This window comes from Takifugu rubripes, chromosome 21 (genome assembly GCF_901000725.2).
Source record: "Takifugu rubripes chromosome 21, fTakRub1.2, whole genome shotgun sequence".
Classification (NCBI taxonomy): domain Eukaryota; kingdom Metazoa; phylum Chordata; class Actinopteri; order Tetraodontiformes; family Tetraodontidae; genus Takifugu; species Takifugu rubripes.
The window spans coordinates 6330184-6354436 of record NC_042305.1 but is presented as its reverse complement, the minus strand read 5'-3'; the positions used below and the strand labels follow the sequence as shown (position 1 = coordinate 6354436).

General features: G+C 45.7%; 1 protein-coding gene across 4 annotated transcripts; it reads right to left on the bottom strand.

Annotated features, from left to right (window-relative positions):
• Nucleotides 1-1810: 1810 nt before the first annotated feature.
• grin1b (glutamate receptor, ionotropic, N-methyl D-aspartate 1b) lies at nucleotides 1811-21622 on the bottom strand. Of its 4 annotated transcripts, XM_029829921.1 has the most exons (21): nucleotides 21097-21618; nucleotides 20231-20487; nucleotides 18422-18556; nucleotides 17082-17258; nucleotides 11833-11895; nucleotides 11015-11112; nucleotides 10722-10843; nucleotides 8105-8279; nucleotides 7747-7897; nucleotides 7531-7617; nucleotides 7321-7456; nucleotides 6734-6861; nucleotides 6345-6509; nucleotides 6134-6252; nucleotides 5812-5924; nucleotides 5587-5735; nucleotides 5245-5402; nucleotides 5003-5164; nucleotides 4819-4928; nucleotides 4228-4373; nucleotides 1811-3326 (listed from the first exon to the last, which is right to left on the bottom strand). In XM_029829921.1, coding segments are annotated over exons 1-21 (2718 nt in total). In that variant the 5' UTR covers nucleotides 21098-21618; the 3' UTR covers nucleotides 1811-3260. The 4 variants fall into 4 exon arrangements, with proteins under 4 accessions (XP_029685781.1, XP_029685783.1, XP_029685782.1 ...); XM_029829923.1 differs by lacking the exon at nucleotides 20231-20487 and having other exon boundaries at nucleotides 3261-3326; nucleotides 21097-21621; XM_029829922.1 differs by lacking the exon at nucleotides 11833-11895 and having other exon boundaries at nucleotides 3261-3326; nucleotides 21097-21620.
• Between the last annotated feature and the right edge of the window lie 2631 nt (nucleotides 21623-24253).

Here is a 24253-nt window from a genome sequence, read left to right as displayed (position 1 = left end):
TAAACCAATTCAGCAAGTTTCCATTCCAACTCCTGGATGAACTTCAGTCACATCAAAATATTTTTTGATGAAGCCGTAGCCACCTCTTCATGATGGGTCCTTCTGGACAGTTCAGCCTGTTGTTGATCACAGGTGAACAGGGAGTGGCCTAACCCTTTGCAATGATGACGTTAACATCATCATAGCAAAGGTATACAACACCTCTGAGCAAGCAGGCGGGCCCCTGCTGTTTAGCCTGGGAGACCCCTGACTTGTGAAATTTTTTCTGCTCTCTTTCCTGCACGTTTAGGTCTTCAGCTCGGCAGCTGTCGGTCAGGGAGCAGTGGCGGTCTGGCAGACAGAAATAGGGTGGTAATGGAAGGTTAGTCGCCGCTGAGGCTGTTTGCGTCCTGTACTTTTCCATTATGGCTGTAATGACAATGTGGAAGCTGCTGCACAGTTTTTCTCCGTCACCGGTTGAAACTGGTCTGATCTGGATCCCAGTGAGATGACGCAAGGTTTACAGCTGGAATGGGAATTGTTTAAAAGCTAAACTGTCCTGATGGTCATGAGGTGATGGAACTGGCTGTGAGTGGAGCTAGTCACACACACACACATACACACACACACACACACACGCAGTGGGGGTGGGGGTGGATACAATGCTGGACCTCAGCACCAGCAGGATCAACGATCATGGGCTTCATAGGTGAGGGGGATCTGACCTGGAGCTGTAAAACTACAGCAAGAAGCAAAAGGTATTTTCTTTGTGGAGATGAAAACTACTTTTCTCCTGCTGCTCCAATGAGAATCCTGGCATGTATGTGTGGAATGTCTACCTCAGAAGACCATGAAACACTCTCAGAGATTCCTCCCACATAGGACTCACCTGTTTGAACCACAGCCCTCAGGCTGAAGATGAAAATCTGTTTTTATCTCGGCAACAAATATGATGCTGAGTGTCTCCATCAACCCAAACAAAGTAATGACCTCCATAAAAGACCAACCATAGCTGAGCAGAGCACCTGAGGAGACAGCAAAAGAGATGATAAACCTGAGAAGGATTCTTCTCAGATGAGGTCATCACCACCATCATCACCATCACCATCACCATCATCATCATCACTGATCAAATCATGGAGAAAGTTCTCTGAATGTGAAGCACACATGTTCAGCCATGGACCTGCCGAGACACTCTGGTTCTGCTCAGCGGAGGTGGTCCATTGAAGCCTTCTCTCATACATACAGAGGATTTGTCTCCGTTTCGTGGCAGGTTTGTGAAATACAGCAGTCTGAGCCCGGACTGTGTTCTAACGTTCACCTGCACCTTTTCAAGTTCTTCTGTTCCAACGCTGACCAGAATGATATCATATTTATCTTCTGTTTGAATCCAAAAAGACAAATTACTGAACTGTTTATATCACTGTAAATAAATCCAGGCAGCCAGGGGCTAAGAAGAACCTGGGACCGTAGTGCTCTGCTGCTTACCTTCAGCACCACTAGTAGAGTAAACCAGTTCTTTAAAACCATGTTCCAATAAGACCATGTTCTGTCCACATTCCATGCAGCAGCTCCTCTTTCAGGAGGAGGTGATCTTCATCACACCCATCCTCTCAAAGCTCCAGCAGCATGACAAACATTTACAGTAAAACATAATGTATAACCTGAGACTATGAGAAATAACAGCTTGAATCAGAACTACCATACACACAACTGTTCTTTCCTCCCATGCAGTTCTTTCTCATCTGAGCTTCTGAAGCAGTAAATAGAAGCAGAACATGTCCAGAACAAAGGTGGCTCCAAAGGAGACAAGAAGCTGAGACTCAGACCGGAACTTTAAAAGTCTTTATTTTTGAACATTATTCGAATATATGTAGACGTTGATGTGGCACCACAAATAAGCTCTTTTGATATTATTTAGAACCAGAACATGAAGCTCTACCTACACTGATGTCACTTCTTGTTTGGAACATAAAAATAGAAACACACATGTCAATGTGACAGAATGCTACAGGGACAGAAACAGGTCAAAGTTAATCTGCACAGACATGTGACATCATCATCACCTAAAGACCAGGGGGTGGAGCCAGCATTTCCCACATGTAAATATTTATGACATCATGATAAGAGGATCAGATGCAGAACCACTGCCAAACACCGAGTTTTAAAAGATGTGAAGAAAACCTTTCTGTTTGTTTTGTTGCATTTTTGTCATGAACCATCTGGTCAAACTGTTGTGACTAAAGCAATCACTGGTTTCAAACAAACTGGAACCTGTTTTCTGCAGACGTCTTCAGAAAAGGTGATTGATCAGACAAGAAACAGTCCAGCACAGGAAGTGATGTCACAGCTGCCCATAAACGTGTCAGGATCAAGAACCCGGGTCACAGCAATCAATAGCATTTTATGGCTCTTAACACCCTCAAAAAAACCCAAAAACAAACCCCAACCCTGAAACACTTATGCTTTTATTATGAAGGTCACAGGACATTACCATGAAATATATTTGTCTAACATCTTCAGTTTTTTAAATACATTTTTTTATAGTGAATACAATAACATAATTTACATACTTCACATTTTTGCTGTCAAAATGTAAAGATCAAAACATATAAAAGTTGACTTTGAAATGAACAAAATATAATAACGACAATAATAAAGTATTATTATTATTGTCATTATTAGCACTACCATCTGAACAACCAGTTTACTCCAGTTAGTGTTGGGGACTGTGGGTGGAGTCTCAGCTTCAAGGAAAACCAAAAGTTAACAAAATCCTTTAAAGGTAATATAAAACTGCAGGTGGCAAAGAATGATGTGCAAAATTGATAAACACTGAAATACTTATTAGTTAAATACTATCAAATACTTCTAAATGCATATAAACACTTGTGCTGCAGTACTAAATAACTAAATCAGATGAAACTATAAAGTTGAATTCACTTAAATGAGCCCCCATCGGTGAGATTAGTGATGCACAAGAGCTGAATCAGATGAATCAACAAACAAATATCAATCATGATCTCCAGGTCTGATCTGGAGTTTCCACTGAGGTTTAACAGGAAAAAGGTCAAAATCAAAATAAACCACATAAATGTGTAAATGTGTGTGTTTGAGAATGTGTGAGTGTATGTGCGTGTGTTCGTGAGTGACAGTTTGTGTGTGTGTGCGTGCACCCATGTGTGTTGTGTGTGCGTGAGTATGTTTGTGTGTGTGTGTGTGTGTGTGTGTGTGTGTGTGCGTGCACGCGCAGGGTCCAGCAGCTGTGGATCTCTCTGGTTTCAGACCACGGTGCTGATGGAGGGATCTGATAGGTTGAGCTGCCCAGTGATGTCGGTCGGGTACGGCTACACAGACACAGACAGAATAACAGTGACGAAAAGATGTTTTTAATTCCTGACTCAACATGTTTGTATTGAAGTCAGTGGGACTGAGAAGGTGGAGCCTCAGGCGTCCTGACCGACATTTTAAACATTTTGATTCTCTATTAATGTGACGCTATTGACTTACTGCAGGAAAAAGTTCGAGTTTCAATAAAGCTTGTGAGCTTGAAGTAGCATTTCAGTGCTAAATCAGTGCTAGCAAGGACTTCAAGTTCTGGGGTGAAACAAAGTCTCTCAATGAAGAGAGACATTTACACTTAAATGTCATCATTTATACTAATAACCCCAACCAGCATCATTTAAAGAGCATTCACTTGCACTGGTAGACACTGGGAGACAATGGGAAACACTGGGAGACAGTGGACAAGGTGACGGTCAGGGTTATACAACTACTTTGTTCTATTAGAGCAAGAGATTGTGCAGGAGAGCTGATGGACAGATGAGGGGAGGATGAAGAAGACAGGACAAAGAGCTTATGAGTCATTAAGCACTCAAGCTGTCAATAACTGATCAGATCAGAAATATCATGTCCATCAAATTCTCTCTGCATGGTGCAAACCATGACATGCTGACTAAATCTAAACTCCCAACATGGTGAGGTGGTTAGGGTAGAGTGACCTCTGACCTCAGAGATAATGGTCACATGACTATAACGGCAGAGTTTCAGATGTCAAATTCAATGACTTTGAGGAGCTTTTCAGTTTGGGCTCTTTTCCTATCCTACAATAGATAACAGCATGTGTGTATGTGTGTGTGTGTGTGTAATCGAGTTTGTTGATGTTACCTTATGACAACATTTACATGGTGCATGTCTACCTTCCTGAGAATAGAAGCAGAATAAAACAGCAGCAGAAACCAGGAGTACCTGCAGGTTCTTCCTCCACACGTTTACAGCAGCGAAGGCCAGCTGCATCTGTTTCCTGCGAGCATCTTTATGTCGTTTGTATGCAATCTCGATGAAGATGAGGAAGATCCCAGCGACGATGCCCCCAGCAACCAGCATGAACACACCTGAGGAGGACAGGTGAGGCCTCAACACAGCTACTACTTTCACGTTTTCACCTTTGGTTTAAGTTTTGCGATGACTACAGAGACAATTTCTTCAATTAATAAAGTACATCTTGAATCTTGAATCTTGAATTCAAATCTTTTAAATGCAGCAGACTCGGCTTTCCTCTATCATAGATCTGAAGACTCGGTGTGAGATCAAAGCTGTTCATTAGCGTGGAACTGAATCATCCCTTTGGGTTTAAATTAGCTGTTAACTCGGGACTGAATGGTAAACCCCATTTGTGTAAAGGATCAACGATTGAAGGCCCCACCCATCTCTGAACCTTTGTGTGCCCAACAAATTGGTGTGATACAGGTTTGGTCTGGGCATGACCAAAAAACTTTGATCTTTAGGTGGTTTCCAATCCTAAACTAGAGCAACAGAAAAGTAGCAGTGGTTTCGTACCGGCCATGTTCTCAAAGGTCAGGGTAGCAGGGGCGTTGCTCCTCGAGTCACACTCTTGATACCGGACCCATGTCTTGTCCAGGTCCTCCATGAAGCCGTTCTCATGAGAGCTGAGAAGAATCGATGAAAGTTAAGGGAGGTTGTCCAACCAATCAGATTACAACCAGAATGGCAGCACATATACCTAAGAATGGCCAGAGAAACATTCTGTTTCCATGGACTGTCTTTCCTCATCCCAATTCCGAATCCAGAGCGGAAGAACAGCTCTCCTGTGGTCACAAGATCACACTTCTGTGATGCTTCAAACTCCAACACGGCGCTGTCCCAGATGAAGGCGTGAAGCTTGCTGTGGGGGGAGGACATTCCATGAGTCTCACCTACAGCTAAGGCCCGCAGGAAACAATGTTCCCATAGTGAAGAACCTACTTATCTCGGACAGCCTGGATAGCCTCAGCAGCGCTCTCGTAGTTGTGTTTCTCCATGTGGCGGTACATGGTGCTCAACTCCACCTGTCGCCTAAAGTAGATATCCACCGAACTCTGCTTCACTGTGGCATAGATGAACTTATCTGATGGGTTCCGCAGCTGAAACGTGTGAGAAGAAAGAGTTCCAGCAAACAGACAAAGAAGCTTCACCTCAAACACACATTTCCTGTCATTTCCTGAAAACAGACATAAATGCTCTGATGATGATGATGGTGGTGATGATTCAGATGACTTGATGAAGATGAAGAGCTGAGGAACAAAGGCTTGTGATGTGATGTCACACCCTGGGGTCATTGATGCCAGTGATGCGCTCCTCAGGCCGGTCCAACACCAGGAAGGCTGCCAAGTTGGCAGTATAGGAAGCTACGATGATCATAGCAAACCCTGCCCACACCATACCCAGAATCCTCGCTGAGAAACTCCTGGGAGCTCCTGCAGACACACAGACAGTGAAACAGATGTTCGGTTGAACTGCTGAACATCTCATCTCCTCTGACGTCACACCTACCTTCTCCTATCCCAGAATTAAGCAGTACTCCCCATGAAAACCACATGGCAGAGGACAGGGTGAGGGCATCTTCTTCTTCTTCTTCACTGTTGACTTTAAACCTTCCAAATGGGCTGCACACACATGTGCACAGACACACCCAACCCCACACAGAAAAACCCAACCCAACCCACCCCCCCCCCACACACACACACGCACACGCACACGCACACACACACACACACACACACACACACACACACACACACACACACACACACACACACCTTTAGTTTAATGTTAAGGACTTGTGCTCCTTGTTACTGAGTGGCCTGACACTGACCTGAACCGGTCTAATAGGTAAAGCATCACTGCCACCACGTGGACCGACAGACCGACCAACAGCCACAGCGTGCTCTGGAACGGCTGCATGAATGAGTCCAGAGTGCTGCGAGGGATTTCCTGTGCACACACACACAGACACAGAAGGTAAGACATTTGTTTTCCTTCTGATGGACATGTAGAAAACCTCCTGGGGTTCATCTGAACCTCACTTTCTTGACAAGGATGGTGAGCCCCTGATACTTGAAGGGTTTGGAGAACTCGATGTACTGAGCGCGCTCGTTGTTGATGGTGAGGGGAGCAACAATCATATCTGCCAGACCACCCAACAGCTCCCCCATCATTCCATTCCACTCCTTCTTGTTACTGTTGTTCACCTGCAGGAGTAAACACCAGGAGACACACTGATGATCAGAGCAGAGAGAGAGTTGTCATAAAGGTTTCTTGGGCTCAGCGAGGTCAGAGACAGGGAAGTAAGGGTGTTACCGTGGCAATAATCCTGAATCATGGCAGGAGTGCATAGAACTACTAATAAATCACTACATAAGAAGAAACACTGAAATGGTGAGATGTTCCTTAGCCATCTGATTTGAACACTTACTCGCTCCTGGGTACCAAACTTCCCATCAGCCACCAAGTGAACCTCATAGGTGAAGTTCATGCTCATTGCCAGCTTGATGAGAAGGTCGATGCAGAAACCATAGCAACACTGAGGGACAATGGGCTGACCTGCACACACAATCATTTCATTGGTGACTTGTAGCTCTACATATCGTCTACAGACTAAAGAATGAGATGTCTGTCATCCTCACTTGAATGACTTTGTTTTACTTCAGGTTAATTTTTCAAAATATTAACATTTATCGACCACGTGAGGCGGTGGTTCATATGTAATGACCTCGGCTCGTACGTGACTGTGCTCGTGCGCATGTGTGACCGCCCCTACCAAGCACACCTCTAAAGAGGGAGCTACGAGCCTGAAGGTCGAGGTCAGGCTCACCACTTCTCCTGAAAACTTGAATATTCTGCTTAGGCCAAGTGAAAACTTTGGCATTTATCACTGGATTCACGCCACAGGCTGGAGTTCACATCCTCATGCAGGTTTGCATCAACTTAAACAAGTGGAAATGTGCGCACTTGGCACAGTTTACTAGTGTGCACGGTGAGTGTGTGTGTGTAGGTGTGTACCTGGAATGGTGCCATTAGGTCCAGTGCAGATGACCTTCTTGATTAGGACTCCATTGACGGTGAACTCCTCTTTACATGTCCCGTCAGACTTTGTAGGTTTGACATAAACAAATGGCTCCTGGTGAATGGTGACGATCTGGACACACGTACAGACCTTCAGGACAAATGGACGCAGACGAGCAACAGGAAGGACAAGCAAAGCCACTTCACCTTCAGTTTTGTTGACATCTGGTATCCCACTGGTTTCTCCAGCTCTCCTCCAGGCCAGATGATCTTCCTCTGAGGATTAATCACAACCTACACATGCGCACACACTCACGCAACCCCCGGCCCACACACACGCACAAACACAAACACACACACACAAACACATCGTATTAGTGTCAGTCTGGAAAGGTGGTCCTGGAGGTACAGACGGTTCTTTACCTGCGATCCATTGAAGACTCCGACCTGGACGAGGCGACTGGGCTTTTGCTGGTAGTTGAGGATGCTGTAGGTGGCGAAGCGCCGGTCGCCATCATCATTGAACTCGATACGACCCGTCAAACCATCAGGGTACTTGGATGACATTAGCACCCTGGAGAGCCAATGAGAGAGCAGCAAATTTAGGTCACAAGCTGCAGATGGTCTTCCGACTGCTCCTGCATCCATGTTAGACACACTGTGGAATCGTCTCAGCGTTACCACAGTAATGATAGTGATGATGATGATGGTGGAGATGGTGATGCCAGTGAGCATACAGCATCACCCTGAGGACTGATGTTCAGTCTGGTTCTGTTCTGACCGTTTGAAGAGCGGGCCTGTTCTCCAGATGTTGGTGTTCCCCACACAACCGCGAGGAGGTTCTGTGATGTTCTCCTTCTCAAAAAGCTCCTGTAGAGACTGAGCCACCACCGCCACAGCGTCCGCGATATGTGCCGACTCGTTTTTACCATTAATCAACTGGAGACCCAGCAAGCCTACACACACACACGCACACACACACACACACACAGGCAGGCACAGACACACACACACGCACACACAGATGCAGGCACGCGCGCGCACACACACAAACACACACACACACACACACACTAAATTTAAAATCTTTCATGGTGATGCTTTAAAGTTTAAATATATACTTTGGTAAAATCCTAAATACAATTTAAACTCCCCCCTTCCAAACCACAGTACATGCTGGGAGTTGACTGTTTGTCTCTCAGGACGGCGTCACTGTGACCTTCTGAACTTTGTTGTTTCTCTCATATTTTAAGTTGCAACTTTGAGGCCCCGTTTACATGAAAAGGCCTGACAACAAAACAATAGAAAAATGAGTTCTGGCCGGGAGCCATTTGAGGATGCTGCCATGTCCATGATTGCGCAAACCCAACATAGATCATCTTCAATGATTTTGGGTGCTAAAGCTGCAGGCTACTAAGTTAGCGTGAGTAGTTTGTACGTTTTTTTTTAGTTTTATCATTCAAGGTTGCTCGTAGAGGCTATGCCACCTTGTCAGCAGTCCACTGGAAAGCTCACCATTAAAATACTGTTCACAAAAATGTTGACTGTTGTGATCACGTGCTTCTTTCTATGCATATGCATATTTGGTTCATGGCCTCTATCTGCTGGTCTGATACGTATACTACAGCATATTGCATTGAATTCTGAAAAGGTTCTGTAAACAGGGCCTGAGCTTGTTGCTTACTGTCACCATGTTGCTTATTCCTCAGACACATGACACGTGACAAACAACACCTGCGTGAAAAGGAACATCTTCAAAATCCTGCCACAGTCTGATCGGCTGTTTCAGCAACTAAAAACAACCAAAGCAACAGAAGCAACAGATGTTCATCAAAGTCCTTTACGTGGAACAGGAAGAACTTTGATGAACATCAGAGAATGTTAGGAAGATGAGTGGCACCTTGGTCATCTACCTAACATTCTCTGATGTTCATCAAAGTCCTTTACGTGGAACAGGAGGAACTTGCAATACCTGCATGTGAGCAATGCCACAATGCTATGCCGGATTGTTTTTAGTGTGAAGCAGCCGATAAAGTGATGGCTGGTCGCTGCAGAGACAAACAGCTGCTGCACACCAATGTCTCAGCAACAATGACTCAGCAGATTAAAGAGCGGCGCAACAGAGCCAGGAGCCACACAGAGGAACCTGGAGGACAAATTTTTTTAGGAATTGTTTTGGCTAGAACGGCTCCATCTCTGCTGCCTCACATTGGTTGACTGATCCAATTGGCTAAGCCCTCCCCCAACACACATACACACACGCGCACACACACACACACACGCACACACACACGCTAGATGTTGCGGTGGGTGTGGCCTATTCTAACCAATGGTAACAGGCAAAAGGCATCAAGCAGGAATCAGAAAACATCTTACCAGTGTAGCTTCAGACACACATCGTGGTTATGGTAGTAACATTAGCTCTCTTCAGACCCCCCCCACGTACACATCAAACATAAACAGTGCTTAACCCCACCCCCCAAAAAACAGCACATTACTGGCTGCTGCTGCAAGACGGGTGGGCAGACGACACACACTATAAAAATGAGACAAATAAAAAGATGTTAGACATATTTGAAGAGAGGAAGCTGGTTAAAACCTTTAAACATGTCACTTCCTGTTTCAGATGTTTAAACGTTCAACCAGAGAAGAAGATACCATAGAAACACAGCAGACCAGAGCGATGAAGAGGAGGAGCTCCTTCATCAAAGCATAGAGAAGAGGAGGCAGCCATGTTTCCATCCAAGTCTGTTCAACAGGAACAGTAGCACGCTACACGGTGTCTGCGTCACATGACACAGGTATCCTAGCTTCCATGACTTTATGTTAGCTAATGTTAGCTTACATTGGCCCATTATTGCTCACGTTAGCTCGTGTGAACACTCACTGTCTTAAATGCCGTTTTGTCTTGTATTAGCATTACTACAGTGGGTCATGCTGTCTGATTAATGGTGATTGGTTTACATCAGACAATAACAATTGGACCATTAGTCTCTAGACTGTTTTTGAGCAGCAATAAATAATTGTACATCACACCATCATATTTAGGATTTCCTGATTGTGTTAACTAAACAGCTCTCAGGGTCTCTCAGCGATGCTGTGGTGAACGTCGTTTGCACGACCTCTTGCTGCTACTACTCATGTTGGCTGTAACATTAAGCTGCTGAAGTAATTCTATCCATTAGAAAACTTTGAGAAGTGATCACATGAGCCGTTTGCCTTTGTGTCCTGCAACAGAGACCTCTGGTGGTAGAAATGGTGCACTGCAGCACACAGTATATCAGACCAGTGGGTGGAAGCAGAGCTGAGGAACAGGAATCTCCAGAGCCGAGAAGAAAAGAAGAAGAGGAAACAATAACAGTTGGATGAGTAAGGAGAGGAACCGGAAGAAGATGTACCATCTGGAGCTTCAGTCAGAGCTTTTCCTGTCATCTCTCTTTCTCCAACCAGCCAGACGTAACCGGAGCCGGTCATGTTGAGCTGACGGGCAGCTCTGTAGACACCAGCTGCCTCGTCCTCGCTGCAAATATGCACAACAGGTAAACAGGAAATCAATCAGAACACTTGTTGACTGTACTGATGCACAAACACCTGAGCATCCTCTGGAAGGTTTCAAATATTTTAACAGGAGGAGAGGAGGACCTCATGTCTGCGCCCTTCTGGTTGTACTCATAGTGCTCAACATACTAACCTGGCAGAGAGGATGATGACTCGGGCCTCCAGGTCTTTAGCCTCCAGCAGCAGAGATGTCAGGTTGGTGTCCTGGCTGAAGAGCAGAACCTTCTCAGCCTGGTGGACCAAGGCGGCAGGTCACATGACGGGACATTGATAATTATGGCAGAACAGGTCATAGGAGACACACCGTTAGCTTCAGTCCAACAGAGCCCATTCCCCATCCCAAACACAAGATCTCCCCAGACCACCCCCCCACCCCCCCTCGACCATGCTCCTCATCACCCACGCTACCACAGGACGTGGGGGTGGGGCCAAAAATGGAGACAAAAAGTGCTGCCTTGCTAAACTCAAAGAAAACTGAAAATTTAAGCTCTAAAGGAGGAGAAAAAGGTTGTGCGTGGTGGGTCATGCAAACGGAGACTCCAGTCAACCAACCAATCAGGAACGTGCATTTTAGAGAGCGCTGATGCAACCACAAACCAAAATAAAGTGGAGAATAGGTGGAAGGAGGGGGGAGGGACAATCCTAGTGGGTGGTTCCTCTGATCTGTAGTTGATGCCACACCTGGGCCTGGTTGCATGCAACTCTGAGGAGGAGGAGGAAGAGCAGGAGGAAGGGCATCTCTCCTGTGGGTGGAAACCATTCCCAATACAGTAATCATGAGAAACCAAAAGAATAAAGGATGGTGGAGAAAAGACGAGCCACCAGGATAACAGTATCTCTGGAGCCAGGGGCGGATTCTAGGAGGGCGGGGCTGAACGGTGCTTGGCTACTATTGGACGAGTTCAGAGATTGGTTGGGCGGCGTGCATCATGTGACCATGCATGTTTATACCTTGGGTGTTCTCCTGAAGTCAAAGTTGTGTTGGTCGAGGTTTTCATAGTTCCTGTTTTTAGTCTGATGGTTGATGTGCACAGAGAGAACACGCAGACACACAAAATTAATGACACGCAGAGAACACGCAGCAGCACACTTCACATGACACACAACGCCTGCTTCCTGTTTCCCATCAGAGTACCGGTGCCAGGAGCCGCCGACACACCTGTCTGCCAGTCTGTCTGACACCTGTCTGCCCGTCTCTTTGACGCATGTCTGCCCGTCTCTCTGACACCTGTCAGCCCATCTGTTTCACATATGTCTGCACATCTGTCCTTCACCTGTCTCCCCGTCTGTCTGACACATGTCTGACCGGCTGTCTAACACCTGTCTGCCAGTCTTTCTGACACCTGTCTGCCAGTCTTTCTGACATCTGTCTGCCAGTCTGTCTGACACCTGTCTGCCAGGCTTTCTGACATCTGTCTGCCTGTGACCTGTCTGCCTGTCACCTGTCTGTCTGACACCTGTCTACCCACCTGTCTGACACCTGTCTGCCTGTCTGTTTGACACCGGTCTGCCCGTCTGTCCGACACCTGTCTGGCCGTCTGTCCGACACCTGTCTGGCCATCTATCGGACACTGTCTGCCCGTCTGTCTCATCTTCTTTCCTTTGTCTCCTAAAGGCTTCTGACGTTCTCTCAATTTGACAGCAGCAGCTTTTGTCTTTGGGGTTTCTACGCATTGGACGGCCAACCACTAGGTGACAATTTGAACATTCAAAACAAAGATTGTATGTTGCCCTTTTACTCAAGGGAGTTTCGCCGCGCTCAGTTGTATGTGGGTCGTAGGTTACATATGTGGGTGGGCTGTGTTAAAGTGATGCATCGGTTGCTAGGGTTACGGGTTGCTAGAGCGCTCAAGTTGTTTTTTGTCATAATTATCATGAAATGTTTCATCATGATTGACTCCACTCATTTTAGAGGTTTACTAACTTCAAAATGTATAACATGTCAGTTTTCTGGGGAGGTTAAAGCTGCAGAAGCTGCTGTAAACTGTCTGATGACAGTTACAAGAACAAGAAGAACTCCATTTAAATTCAAATCCTCTAAAGTGAAAAACATGGATTTTATTTTGAAATGCTTTGTGTGGAATTGGAGTTTACACCCTGTTTGACTGTGATATAATACTCCGGTGTAATTGTGCTAAATTCTGTGAATAAAGTATAGAGAAAATCAAAAAGTGTGAAACAAATGTTTTTTTGGTACAATGTTAATTAAATATAAACCCACCCCAAAACCACTTTGACCAAACGTGTCAACAGGGTTTTAAGTCAGGATGCAGGTCTGCAGCTGGACTCTCGGAGAGAATCTGTCTTTGATCAGCTGAGTTTACACTTAGCTGTGAAGACAGATGTCATAAATTTATTCCAATAATCATGCTGATGGACGAGAATGGAAGCATGTTTGCTGTCGCGCCAGAAGGAAATTGTGGATGTTGCCGCAACTGCTATGATACAGAATACTGGCACACCGGCTTACAACACACAATTAATTATTTAAATATCCAATCTTTTTATTCAAGAACAAAGCCAATACACAAGCTAATGTATACATTAGCCCGTATCTCATGTCTTAGGTATGACAGTGATGAGATTCCTGAGTAGCTCAGAACCGGAGTAGCACTTCTTGATCAGCTCTTGTTACAGGATCAATTTTCCCAACATTAAATGTGTTGAAGCTGGACACATTGGACAGAGATGTCCCATGGCAACAACAGCTTCTTATTAATATTAAATATAATTATCATATTATAATGTAATGGTAATCCAAAATGTCTTTTCTCCCATGACAGCCAAAAGCTTCTGTAGATTTAAGCCATCAGATGGTGTTACTCTGTTACCAAAACTGAGCTAACATTGGCACTCAAATGTTTCTCTGTTAAAAAAGCTTTTCATCCTGTTTCTTTTTCGCTCCTTTCTAATTGTGTCTGCTGTTAGCTTTAGCTTTGATTTGATCCTAGCGCTGAACTGACTCGGCTGTCCTGAAACTTTATCTGACGTTAAACCAGTGTGGCGGCAGAATGTCCCATTAGAGCTTTGCTAACACTGCTCCAAATGCTAATCTCATTAAATTTACAGCATGAACACGCTCTCGCTGCCTTTCCAAACACACGCTTTTGAAGTGAACTGAACTATATTTATCACAGCCATTTCTGTTATCCTGTTATTTCTCTGAATTCTGGGTCAAATGTGTCTTAAATGTTTTCAGTCACATGTTGACAGGATGTTACACTTGTCTTCTTTCTGGGGTGTCAAAAAAAAAATTTCTGTCATTTCTCTTTTCATATTTGTTAGAACTTGCGTTGTCGCACTCCACTCAAATATGTAATGTCTTTTGTAGCCCCTATAGCCTTTAGCAAGATTGTCAGAAATGCTTTAGTTAAAGCTGGCTAGTTGGCTGACAGCATTAGCCTCTCGATAACTGAAGTGATCAGGTTTGTGTTGAGGATTGAAAGTAAAGCAACGTTTGATGCAGCAGAAGCTGCTGGTGTGACGTGAACAACATCATTATGTCATCAGAATGTGTTTAATTCAGATGCTGCAGGGCTTCTCGCTCCAATATTAATCACTGGCTTACAAGAACTGGAATCCTCACATGTCACCTATACTGGTTTTACTGGAACAGCAGAACCATAGCTTAGCATGCTAGCATTACATCAGCAAACCTCCTATAGCATCTGTCTGTCCGTCTGTTTGCAGACAGGAGGCTGCAGGTGTGTTTGTGCTGTGCTGACATTCTTCACTGATGATGAACAGATGAGATGAAGGAGTGAGAGACAGACAGATGCAAAGAACAAGAAGTGAAGTCATCATTTGACTGGACAAAAAAACAAACAAACATAAAGGTGAACTTTAAAACAATTCTCTGATCTCTCATCACCCAGGGTGTAAGTAGGAGAACCTTCCCAGAATACACTGGGGCATCCTTCATGTACTGATCAACAAAAGGATCAACCACACGCCTCAGCCAAAGACCAGCAGCAACAGAGACTGATTATCGACCTGATCGGAAAAAGGCAATAGGAAATCCTAATGCAGTCACATGACCCAAGAGAAAACAGAACAACAAGAAGAAAGAGTTCTGTATTACAGCTAACATCAAAGCTCTGACAGAGAGATTAGCATGCTAGCTGTAGCATCGATGCTAACAGGCAGACACATCAGGGTGTGAAATGACTGTAATGGTTGTGCAACACACCAAACACACATTAGTTAAGGACATACTGTGTGTGTGTGTGTGTGGGGGGGGTGCCTGTGTGTGTGTATGTGTATATGTGTGTGTATCCTGGGCATGTGTATGAGCAGTAAACGTACAGAAATTCTGTAGCAAAGTTACAGAAATAGTAGAGTCATCACAGAGATAAGTGTTCAGGTTGACGTCCTCACACACACGTCTGTGAATCACATGTGCGACTGATGCTCTCACTAAGGAGGCGTCTTTTAGCTGAACACGCGTTCACCAAACAATCGATCATAAACCAGGAACCAGGTCAGATCCTCAGATCCTACTGATGCTTCACCACCTCTCCGGAGGCTCACCTGGACATTTTTGTCTGTCATGTCTCTTGTATCTGTTGTGTCTGTCATGTCTCATGTTTCTGTCGTGTCTCTTGTATCTCTCATGTCTCAGGTCTCTCGTGTCTCTTGTATCGGTCATGTCTCTTGTATTGGTCATGTCTCTTGTATCGGTCGTGTCTCAAGTCTGTCATGTCTCTCGTGTCTCTTGTATCGGTCGTGTCTCTTGTATCTGTCATTTTTCATGTCTGATGTGTCTCTTATATCTGTCATGTGTCTTGTATTTGTTATGTCTCATGTCTGTTGTGTCTCTTGTATCGGTCGTGTCTCGTGTCCGTCATGTCTCTCGTGTCTCTTGTATCGGCCGTGTCTCATGTCTGTCATGTCTGTTGTGTCTCTCGTGTCTGTCACGTCTCTTTTATCTGTTTTGTCTCTTGTATCTATCGTGTTTCGTGTTTCTTGTGTCTGTTCTTTCTCTTGTATCTCTCATGTCTCATGTATCTGTCGTGTCTCTTGTATCTTTCATGTCTCATGTATCTGTCGTGTCTCTTGTATCTCTCATGTCTCATGTATCTGTTGGGTCTCTTGCATCTGTCATTTCTCATGTCTCTCGTGTCTCTTGTATCGGTCGTGTCTCATGTCTGTCATGTCTGTCGTGTCTCTCGTGTCTGTCACGTCTCTTTTATCTGTTTTGTTTCTTGTATCTATCGTGTTTCGTGTTTCTTGCATCTGTTCTTTATCTTGTATCTCTCATGTCTCATGTATTGGTTGTGTCTCTTGTATCGCTCGTGTCTCATATCTGTCATGTCTCTTGTATTGGTCGTGTGATGTCTGCCATGTCTCATGTCTGCCATGTCTCTTGTATCTGTCATTTCTCATGTCTGTCGTATCTCTTGTATCTGTCATGTCTCATGTTTGTCGTGTCACTTGTATCAGTCGTGTCTCTTGTATCGGTCGTGTCTCATGTCTGTCGTGTCACTTGTATCAATCGTGTCTCTTGTATCTGTCATCTTTCATGTCTGTCGTGTCTCTTGTATCGGTCGTGTCTCATGTCTGCCACGTCTCATGTCTGCCATGTCTCTTGTATCTGTCATTTCTCATGTTTGTCGTGTCTCTTGTATCTGTCACGCTTCATGTCTGCTGTGTCTCTCCTGTATTGGTCGTGTTTCATGTCTGTTGAGTCTCTTGTATCGGTTGTGTCTCTTGTATTTGTTTTGTCTCTTGTATCGATCGTTCTCATGACTGCCCTGTCTCTTGTATCTGTCACGTCTCATGTCTGCCGTATCTCTTCTATCTGTCATGCCTTATATCTCTCGTGTCTCTTGTACCAGTCGGGTCTCTTTTACCCACCATGTCTCATGTCTGTCGTGTCTCTTGTATCCGTTGTATCTCTTGTATCCGTCATGTCTCATGTCTGTCATGTTTCTTGTGTCTGTCATGTCTCTTGTATCGGTTGTATCTCTTGTATCCGTCGTGCCTCTTGTATCTGTAATGTGTCTTGTATTGGTCGTGTCTCTTGTATTCGTCATGTCTCCTGTTGGCTGTGTCTCTTGTATGTTATGCCTTATGGCTCGTGTCTCATGTCTCTCGTGTCTCCTGTTTTGATTGTGTCTCCTGCATCTGCAATGTGTCTTGTATCGGTCGTATCTCTTGTATCTGTCATGCATTATGTTTTTTATGTCTTGTATCTGTACCTTGGTCTCTCTCTCTTCTAACAGCGTCTCCAGTTTCTTCTGGGCCGCTCGCCCCTCATGGTCATCACTGACAATCAAGATGATGTGGTTCCAACGGAACTCTCTCATGAGGTCAAACCAGACGTGGGCCTGGTGAGAGTATGGTGGTACGGTCCGCAGAAAGGACAGGTGGATGCTCTGCAAGGCCATATAGAGATCACAGTCTCAGTGTTACGATTGGGGGTTGTACCGGACCCGAACACAGGCCAGGACACAGTGGTAGAATGGTCAACAGGTTTTATTTACGGGGGGGGGGGCAACACAAGGAACACGAGGGCAACCCTCCAGGACTGCCGAGCACCTGGGAACAGACAAGGCCCTCTGGGGCCACAGGAAACTCGGGAACAGAAGCGGCCCTCCAGGGCAACAGGAAACTCGGGAACAGAAGCGGCCCTCCAGGGCACAGGAAACTCGGGAACAGGAGCGCCCCTCCAGGGCACAGGAAACCCGGGAACAGTAGCGGCCCTCCAGGAAACAGGGAACAGGAGCGGCCCTCCAGGTAACAGGGAACAGGAGCGGCCCTCCAGGGCACAGGAAACCCGGGAACAGTAGCGGCCCTCCAGGAAACAGGGAACAGGAGCGGCCCTCCAGGTAACAGGGAACAGGAGCGGCCCTCCAGGAAACAAAGAACACCAACACACGACGAGGGAAGCCAAAACTCACCAACATGTGACAAGGGAACCTGAACAAACACCCAGCACACAACGAGGAAGACGAACAGACACCATCACACGACGAACAGACAACCTAGCACTGACAGGCAGGCACCACCTGCTTAAATAGGCAGCAAGATGTAAATTGCCTACAGGTGCGCCTGCCTGCAGTGCCAGCTGCCACCAATTGTGCTCCACAACACCCCCTGCAGGACAAAGCCAGACACAACCCAGAACCCCAACACTCAGGACAAAAGGTCTGCTGGTATGAAAATCCAATGAATTCTGAGATTCCGCAAACTGTTGAATGCTGTAATATTATTTAATCTCTGGTTGTGTCATGTGAGTTGACAGTGTGACGTCAGAAGTGTCCAGGGAAGAGTCCTATGAAAGTCAGATTACACCCGAGCTGGACCTGGGCAGAATTTAGCTCTTCTCTAATATCCATCATATCTTGACCTCCAACTCTGCATGATACTACGGCATAGCCCCATGGGTAACAGAAGGGTTATGTCACACAGGTAGCTCTTTAGTGTAGCTAATGTTTCCTTTAGTTGACATCGCAGGCTAAACTAATGTCAGCTGATAGTGCTAGAGTTAGAACTGGAGGAAATCTTTGATAGGGGTCAGCAGGTGTTATGATGTTACCTTGTCAGAGTAGATGGACATACGGGTCGTCAGGCCGACCACTGGGATCCGGTAAAAACCGGCAGTGTAGGAGACGGGTGTGGGAGTCAGGTGGTCATTGGACTGAGGGGGGTGGCTGACCAGAATGGCGTAAACCTGCAGGACAAGTGTGCACATATGTTAGATCTGCTGTGAGTGCAACAGCACACACGTGATCCTGAGAGTGTATGCTGTTGCAAAGTTGTTCACTGGTAATCTGACAGCTGGTCAAGTGGGATGTCAGGTGGGCCCAATTTGGTTCAACCAGCGAAAAGAGGAACTGTCCTCCATCTTTAGATTGTAGGTGAAACACCTACAACTAGCTACTCTTAAACGAACAGCTCTTCTTTTCATAACCAACTTCACTCTTAAACTGCTTTCTCTGCATCATGTGTCATGTGACTTGTTTTCTTTAAGTCAGATTCTCAGATTGATTCCACTTGGTTCTTCATGATGTATCCTCTTAATATAGGTTACTCATGGAGTTCCACAAGGTTCTGGACTCGGACCTGCCCTGTTCTCTTTTTACCTGCCTACCTGAGGAAGCATTGGTGAACAGCAGGAGAACATGTTCACAGCTATGCTGAAGACACTCAGCTGTGTTTGTCTATGACACCAGAGGAACCAGGACAGTCAGTCAAACTTCAGGATGGTCTCAAATTTATTTCTTCCTCACTCAGACCAAACTGAGGCAATTTGTTTTTGTTCCTGAACTCCTCAGGAACAGATTGGCTGATCTCATCATGACTCTGGAGGATCATCTCTGTGGCCTCTATTTTGTCTGAGGAATTTTGGGGTGACCTTTGATCTGGATCTGACCTTTAACTCTTATATAAATGGTCTCCTTTTTGGGGCCCTTTTTTGTGTAACATTACAAACATCAGATCAGGCTGACTCAGAATGATCTGCTTCTTCAGCATTTGTTCTCCCAGGTTGGACTGTTGTGTTATCAGAAGGTCTGAAGAATTCTGTCAGAACTTACAGCTGATCCAAGATGCTGCAGCTAATTTAACAAGAGGTCACATGACTGCACTGGTTTCTCTTCTTTGGCTGCGAATAACATCCAGAATAGCTTCTAAAATCCTTCTCCTGACCTTCTAGGTCTTCAGAGGGTCCATCATATCTGGAGAAGCTAACATCAGATCATCCCAGTAGACCACTCAGCTCTTAGAATGCTGGTTTACTGCTGGGTCCAGAACCTTTAACAGTACAATGGGTGGCCGTGCCTTTAGCCATTAGGCCCCCTGCTGTGGAACCAGCTCCCTGTCCAGGTACAGGAGGATGACTATCCCTCTACTTTAGATGAAGATGATAACCTTCCTCGGAGTGAAGGTTTACAGTCAGTAACTATAGCTAGTCATTTTACTACTTAAGATAATGCTAATAATTAGAACAGGAGCAGCTTCATTTAGCATCATCTTCACAATGGTGCTACAGGTCGAGGCTGCCGGGGTACAGAGACATGATCACCTGACTGGTTTCCAGCTTCTGAATGGATAATGCTTGCTCTTTTTTTACTCTCTCTATTGCTCTCTTTCTTCCTCCTCTGTCTGTCTCTCTGTCCTGCTCTTTTTCCACCCTTCTCCTAGTCCTTTCTCCACCTTTCCCTGTTAAAGGCAGTTTTTCCTGCCCCTGTTGTGGGTTCGGAGGTCAGACTATGGGCTCTTACAGATGCTGTGACTAGAGTTGAGAAAAACTGAACCAGGAGGAGCTGCTATAGGATTTCAATTGCCATTAGTCCATGTTTAGACTAGCAAAGTGCAATCCAGGTGGAACGGTTAGCTGACTCACCTGGTTGGAGATGAGGTCCTCGCAGACCGACAGCGCCATCTGGATGGCATTGGGTTTATGAGTAACAGAGATGGCATTCATCTTGAATTTGTCTCTCCCGTACAGTGTGTTGGCTTGGCTCACTGCATCTTTGAACACCTGCTCATAGCGTTTCTGGCTCAGAACGGCGCCAATGTTCACCAGGCGAGGTTCACAGCCGCAGCGAGCAACTGAGCAGCACTGCAGGATGGCCAGAAGAAGCACGCCACGAACTTCCACTGGCGACAGGAAAGACAAGGGTTAGCTGGGCTTTAGACCCATTGTCTTTCCTGTTACTGCTAATCCAGAGTGAACTGTTATTATTGACCCAGAACCAAGAAGAATTGACCCAAAACCTGCTCTTCCAAATATTGATCTACCTGAAATATGAACTCTAGGAACACGATGTATAGAATGTTCCTAGTTTTTATTTTATGGTCCAGCCTTTATTTTACATTCAAAAATTCCTTCTAAAGTCACTGATTCTGAAACTTCCCGATCAAAGTATTTCCTGCCTGGAGATTCCAGACTGGATGGTCAATTGGGCAAGGTTTAGTAGCATCTAGTGGTGAGAACACAGACAGCACTCTGGAGCGTGACAGAGACCTACGGTGGCTGAGGAGGACACATTGACCTGAGTTGTCATGTTGCTATTCATACATCAGCAGGTGACATTAGCAATGTTAGCATTGACATTAGCAGCTCTGGTTGGTGACGTATACAAAGTGACGTCACAACATTCATACTTTGAATTCATTTTCATGTTCCCCCTTTTCTTTACAGAAGATGACGTTGTAATTGATGAAATGTCAGGTGTCCCTGAGTGTTCAAGCTCACAAAAGTCTTACTGTTTCAGCTGGTCGGGCTGCAGGTTCTGGTTCGGTCGCGTGCTCTCCTGCTTATTTCACTGCTGAGATTTATTGAAATCACGCGAAGCCTCCCAGTGTTCCCAGTCTCTCCATCGACCGTCAGCGGGTGTCCTGGCTTGGTTTGATCAACGACTTCTAAAGATCGTCAAATCTTCACTTTCTGATTGGTTAAAAATCGTTTGTTGATTGGTTCAGAGGTTCACAGAAATGCGCGCGGACATTGTTGATCACGTCCTGTTGATTCTGCCGGATTCGATGAGAAAATTAATACAAATGTTTGTTCATATTTTAAGAGAAGCGCGGACAAAGCTGCTCGCTTCAGCCGTGGTTCGGTTTGGGCGCGCGACGCTCGCGGACTGATGATGATGTGATGGTGATGATGGAGATGACCTGCAGCTCGCAGTCTCGCGCTCCGTCCTTGGATCTGACGCTCGATCCCTCCATGCGCGCTCGAGCACACAGGCGAGAGCTGTGCGCGTCCCCGAGAATGCATCTTCTTCACGCTCGTACACAACCAACAAACCACCCTGGCGCGCCTGAGAGTGACGTCACTTTCAAAGAGGCCAACAACCCTAAATGATCGATTCCAAAACTAAAGCACAAAACAAGTCAAAGGAAAGCTGACGGATAAACAAAGAAGGTGAAGCTCCGCCCACCTGAGCGCGTCAGTCGTGATCGGGTTTTGCCTACGATTAGAGCTGATCTGTGATCAAAGGTAGAGTGTTTTATTTTTTATTGACAGCAGTAACCTAGGTAAAATGCGAACCAGTGTCCAGGAGACCCCTCCCCCCAACGATATGTTGCGATGTCACACTCGGGGCCAAGGCCAGTGGATTCCCCCTCAGTCTCCATACAGACTCTCAAAGCTGCAGCAAACAGGACTGGACCATTTTTTCAGGGCAAGTATGTCCGATCCAAACATGAGAAGAAAGTAAAAAGAGGCAGAGGAGACTCCACCCTCCCAAAGGTGGGACCATTTCCACAGTCTGTGGGCTGGGTGCTTCTTTCTCCAAACACCAACCAGGACCACACTGGAGCAGTTACCTCGGAGCATGCTGGGAAGCTGTGCTGCTGTTGGTGGTGGTGATGGTCCTATCTGCAGCGACGTGAACATTAAGATAGCTCTTGAAGGAGACGGTCAAATGTTTGGAGAAAAATGTCTACTGAGGGATGTGGGTCTATTCTCAGGTTGCTGTAGTGTAGGACATCCATATCTTTATCTACATGCTCCTTCCTGATCTCTCTGCTCCTCTACTTCCTGGTCTCATTTTCTTTCTGCACTTTGCTACTGGTAACTTCACCACCTGGACCAGAAGTACTTCTGAACAACATGATGGAACAAAGACAGAATCAAAGACACAAATGAGACAGACCTAATGACAATAACACCTACAAATAGATATGTAAAGAAATAATTTCTATGTATTTTTGCTTTCAAGCAGATGGTAAATGTGGTTTTCTGAATTGAAGCATTTTGAAACAAAATTGACAATCAAGAGAAGGGTTGGTTAAGAGAACTTCAAATTAAATCTGAAATAAAAATAAAACACTACACAATCATGTAAGAAAGAACCGGAGAGGCTGAAGTCAACAGGAAGTGGGACACAGACGACCTCACGATAATTCAGGATGAAAACTCAGCTTCCAGGTCAGTGGTCCACAATCACACACACATCAGTGTACTGTTTTACACACAGCAATTACATCACAAACTCTCTCTGTGTGTGTGTGTGTGTGTGTATCTGTGTTCCTCCACTCGATAAAAAGAACTGTGTGCTTGTTGCGACGAGCTTGTGGGCCCGAAGCAATCATTGTAAATCACGTGTGTATCAGCTAGAATCACTGACCATCACTGCTGTTCGCTTGTTCCTCTCTTGCACTGGTGGTTTTGTCACACATGTACTGGTGTAGTCACACGTACTGGTGGTCTTGGCACACATGTACTGGTGTTGTCACACATGTACTGGTGGTCTCGGCACACATGTACTGGTGTGTGTTGTCACACATGTACTGGATGTTGTCACACGTACTGGTGGTGTAGTCACACATGTACTGGTGTTGTCACACATGTACTGGTGGTGTTGTCACACATGTAATGGTGGTGTTGTCACACATGTACTAGTGTTGTCACACATCAATCAATCAATCAATCAATCAATCTTTATTTATATAGCGTCTTATACAATCAAAATTGTTTCAAGGCGCTTTCCAGAATCCCAGGGCCTGACCCCAGACAAGCAACAGTGGCAAGGAAAAACTCCCCTTTAACAGGAAGAAACCTTGAGCAGGACCAGGCTCATGTAGGGGGACCCTCCTGCTGATGGCCGGCTGGGTAAAGAGAGAGGAGAAGGGGGAGGACAGGTAGAGGATAGGATAGGTAGGAGAGGAGAGGAGAGGAAAGGAGAGGAGAGGAGAGGAGAGGAGAGGAGAGGAGAGGAGAGGAAAGGAGAGGAGAGGAGAGGAGAGGAGAGGAGAGGAGAGGAGAGGAGAGGAGAGGAGAGGAGAGGAGAGGAGAGGAGAGGGGTAAAGGAGAGGAGAAGTAGAGTGAAGGGGAGGTAGAGGAGAGGAGAAGGAGGAGGAGGGGAAAGAAGAGAGGAAAGAAGAGGAGAGGGAGAGGAAAAGGAGAAGGAGGGGGAGAGGAGAGGAGAGGAGAGGGAGAGGAGAGGCACAGAGCACAGAAACACACACAAAAAATATGATGCACAATCACTTCAGCGGGGCCGGAGGTCATTATGCAGCTCCGAGGGCGGCGATACCTGTAAATAAATAGAGGGGGGGGGGGGAGCAGAAAAACTACACAAGAATCAGCATAACTAGTCTGCTTGATAAGGAGAGGAGAGGAGAGGAAACCATGACCCAGTGGAGTGACAGAGGCCTGTCAGGTGATCATGTTTCCGGACCCCGGCAGCCTTGGCCTATAACAGCATAACTAAGATGTGACCTAACGATTAGACGACCCCCTAAGTATGATAATTTGTCTGTCTATGATAGTGACTGGAACTACTGAATTAGTAACAATAAGCTTTTTCAAAGAGGTAGGTTTTGAGTCTGACCTTAAAAGTAGGAGTCAGCCTCCCGTACCTGGACAGGGAGCTGGTTCCATAGCAGGGGGGCCTGGTAGCTAAATGCTCGGCCC